The 3,884-nt window shown below is 19.4% G+C and overlaps 1 protein-coding gene and 1 pseudogene across 2 annotated transcripts in view; both read right to left on the reverse strand.

Annotated features, from left to right (window-relative positions):
- Window positions 1-857, reverse strand: part of LOC102680165 — a 1,186-nt gene extending 329 nt beyond the window's left edge. Inside the window, exons 1-2 of one of the 2 annotated variants that reach the window (XM_031508945.1) lie at window positions 736-857; window positions 1-418 (exon numbers count right to left, since the gene is read on the reverse strand). The exon at window positions 1-418 is cut by the window's left edge and continues 329 nt beyond it. In XM_031508945.1, coding sequence (XP_031364805.1) covers window positions 1-418; window positions 736-762 — 445 coding nt within the window. In that variant the 5' untranslated portion in view covers window positions 763-857. Of the gene's footprint in view, window positions 430-735 lie in introns of both variants that reach the window. The other variant, XM_031508946.1, reaches the window with a different exon arrangement.
- A 2,820-nt stretch (window positions 858-3,677) lies between these two features.
- The window catches only part of LOC116185160, a 12,957-nt pseudogene continuing 12,750 nt past the window's right edge, over window positions 3,678-3,884 (reverse strand).

Genomic DNA, 3,884 nt, shown 5'->3' on the forward strand with positions numbered 1-3,884 from the left:
CAATCAAATAACCGATAAAACCACCAGTGATTTTATTGTCGAAAGAACCGAAAAGAGCTTTGATTCCACTGACAAGAGGCGGAAGTTTCAAAGATTTGTTGAATTCATTAACCAAGTAATAAATATCGAGACCGTTCTTTTGAATGTAATTTATCAGTAATTTGAATTCAGGAGCTGATTCGATGTCTAGCATCCATTGTTTTAATTCTTCAGTTTTCATCAATTGAATAATGTTACGGAATTGTGTATCCTGAGCATAATACGTCTTCGTCACTTCGAGTATTTGGTCTAGCGGTATCAAGTCTATAAAATCTTGAAATTCCTTGGCGAGGGCACCTGAACCAGTGGCTGGGATTTTATAAGCGTTTAGGGGACTGACTGCAACCAGGATAACAAAAATTGCCGAAGCGAATTTCATCTGTGAAGAAATTAAAGATGCGATGATAGATAAAATTTTTAATAAACAAATAAAAAAAATAACAGAATAAGCAAACAAAATTATTCATTTAAGATTTTAAAATCTCAAAGATTTTAAATTAATTTAAACATCAATATATTAATAAGATAAACATATTAACAAAATCCATTTATATGTATATTAATATTTGAATTATATTTTTATTATATATATGCTTTGTGATTAATAATGAACTTAAATAAGAATTATTTAGTATATAGGTGGCTAGCAAGTATGTAAACATATTTAATATATTAAGAATTAAATATTCTACTTACCATGAAATTTATTTTGCAATTAATCATTTCTGTTATGCTTTTTAATATAAACTGTACCTATGAATCGTTTTTCATTGCATTTTATATACTAGCTATGAATATGATAAAAATTTTTCGATAAGATTAATCAATTTTTGTGATTATATGCATTATCTCATCGTATACATTATCAACAAGTACTTTTGTCTAGTCAGATATCTCATTTATTAGTTTACATCGTATTGATTTCAAGTATCTTATATCATAATCAACTTTATACTGGAAATGAAAACATTTCTGATTTGCGTATTATTCTTACAAAATAGTCATAGATTTTGTATTTATTCCATGAATACATATTATTTTTGTTGCACGCATTATTGTTCAAAACAAAAAAAATTTTAATTAATGTTTACATCTGCTTTAAATTTTTTAATATTCAATAATACATGTAACATTTGAAAAATTTTTTAAATTCAACTTTTGATTGAGACTTAACTTATTTTTAGAAAAGTTATATAACAAGATGATAGAGAGACAAAACATTTAAACGATATTAATATTACATTTCTTCTTTTTAAAAAATATTAATTCATGCCTAAAATTATTGATTTAAGAGATATTTTAATTTAAATTTTGTAATATTTGTTATATGAAAAATAAGGAATTCATAAAGTAAAATGTTCATGCTTTTTTTTAAAAATTTCAATAATTTTTATAAAATTTAAATTAAAATATTTACCAAATTAATAATTTTTAAACATATATGAGTTAATATTTTTTTTTATAGAAAATCGAACTGTCGTATGAAGTGGTATATTAAGAAATATATTCTATTAATTCTATTTAAAAAAACAAAATTGACTTTCATATATAACGGATATCTTTACGTATCCATTCACGAAATAATTAAAAACATTAGAATATCTTTTGATATTTAATTTTTTTCGAAATATTTTTTAATATTAAGAAAATCAAGATGTTAAAATGAAATAAAATATGCATAGGATAATTCTATGAGATGACTCGATCGTAAAAACTATAAAGTTTTTCTAATTTTTTATTATTTTTATATATTGTATATTTCCTATAAAATATATTAACTATTTATTTTTCAATTTAAAAATGAGATAAATTATATGTAATATAAAAATGATACTATATATTGTGCTATAAATAATATAAAATATGAAAATATTCCCGAAAACTTACGTATCTTTTAAACTATAATTTTCTTACATTTTATCAGAAAATAATAATTTTTTTCAGAATGTATTAATGTGTTATAATATTTAGAAATTATATTTGTGTTATGATAGAATATTATTATATGGTTATTATATGATTATTAAAAAAAGATTAAATAATTACTGATTTTTGGATCATTATTATAGATTTTAATATTATTGATTTTAATATATAATATTATTAATATAAATTTTAATAGTTAATATACAAAATTTATTTCCGGTGCAAATTTTTCAGATTTTTCAAGACAAGAAAATTGTAATACTTTGGGAGAAAAACACAACAATACTAAATGCATGAAATATTAGATACATCATATACAAAATGAATGTTTGACTTGATTTCACTAAAGATATTCAGAATTTTTTAATATAGTGTGAAGAATATGAAAATGTAATTTTTTTATTACTTTTTTTTTTTTATTAGACTAATAATATATATTTTTTACATGGACCATAATATTTTGAACAGAATCGGATATTTTGATCGAAGCAAAATGTTTAGAATTCATGATATGGTATATAGAATTCAATTATATTTTTTTTTTCAAAATCTATTTTAATTATTTTTTCTTTTGTTCTTTAATATTCTAAATTTATATGTATTTATGTTTACAAATATATATTTTTTTTATTTAGAGTATATTTTCAATATACTAATCATTTTAAAAAATGTGAGCCATCATTTTATTATATACATCAATTTCACAATTTTCAAATAATAATTAAGATTTAAAAATATTAAAAATAGTATAAAAATTGAAATATAAATCAAATTTATAAAATTCAAAGCCAAATCATTATAAAATTTTATTATTATAAATCAGAATATTTTTTTCCATTTTTTTTTTCTAAAAAAATCATTTATATAAGAAGTAAATTCTTATAAAATTTCTTTCGACATTCTTTAAATCCTATTTTAGAATTAAGTAATAGTATTTAAGTAAGTAATTATAGCTGCAAACAATTTTTGCGTTTCATTTTAAATTATTTTATTTTAAATCAATGCAATATACGTCAATCTGTATTGTATTCATAATATAATTTACATAAATTTCTGTTCAGATACAAAAAAGCAAATTAAATGAGATTATTCGCAAAACACTAGGAATGTCTTAAAATTTTGAATAAATTTATATATTTCCTTTTCATGAAAAATAATTGTATAAATATATATATATTTGCTTATAAATTTCTAATTTATCAACATTTCTAACTTTTAATTCATGTACCAATATAGTTTTTGGAATTTAAAATAATAAAAAAGATTCTATAATATAGTTTATTAAAAAATAGTTTTTTAAGCTATTATAAAATTTTTTTAAAATAATTGGTTTTCAAATATATATATGAGATTTCAAAAAAAAAAAAAGAAATGAAATTTCTTATTTTATTAACAACTCTTTAACTTTTTCATATTCAGTATTGCATATATATAATATAGTACTATTAAATAATTAATGAATATATTTTTCTGTAATGAAATAAATCTTAATTTTAATAGATTTAATAAAAACATAAAAAAACATAGAAAAGGAATAGATTTCTATGGAAAATAAAAGAAGAATAATTATCTTTAATCTTAAAAAAAATTAATCCTGTAAGTGTAAAAAAAATAGGATAGACAAAGAATACAAAAATTAATGTTTTCAATCCATAAATATATTTTATTTTTTTTTAAGAAAAAGAAAACAACATAAAATTTTTTACATTTGAATAAAATGAATTAATTATTTTTTATAAATCAATTTTTTATAAATCAAAAGCATTATTATTTACACATTGAATGCTGTCGCAACGAAAACAAAGACAGAAGAAAAAGTATGGAAATCATTTTTAGTTATGCCTAATTTTACGGCCTCATTTTCCAAATTCTTATAATGTTTATCCTCGAAAATATTGTTGTAAAAATCGAAATATTTA

This window comes from Apis dorsata, unplaced genomic scaffold (assembly GCF_000469605.1).
Source record: "Apis dorsata unplaced genomic scaffold, Apis dorsata 1.3 scaffold_113, whole genome shotgun sequence".
Classification (NCBI taxonomy): domain Eukaryota; kingdom Metazoa; phylum Arthropoda; class Insecta; order Hymenoptera; family Apidae; genus Apis; species Apis dorsata.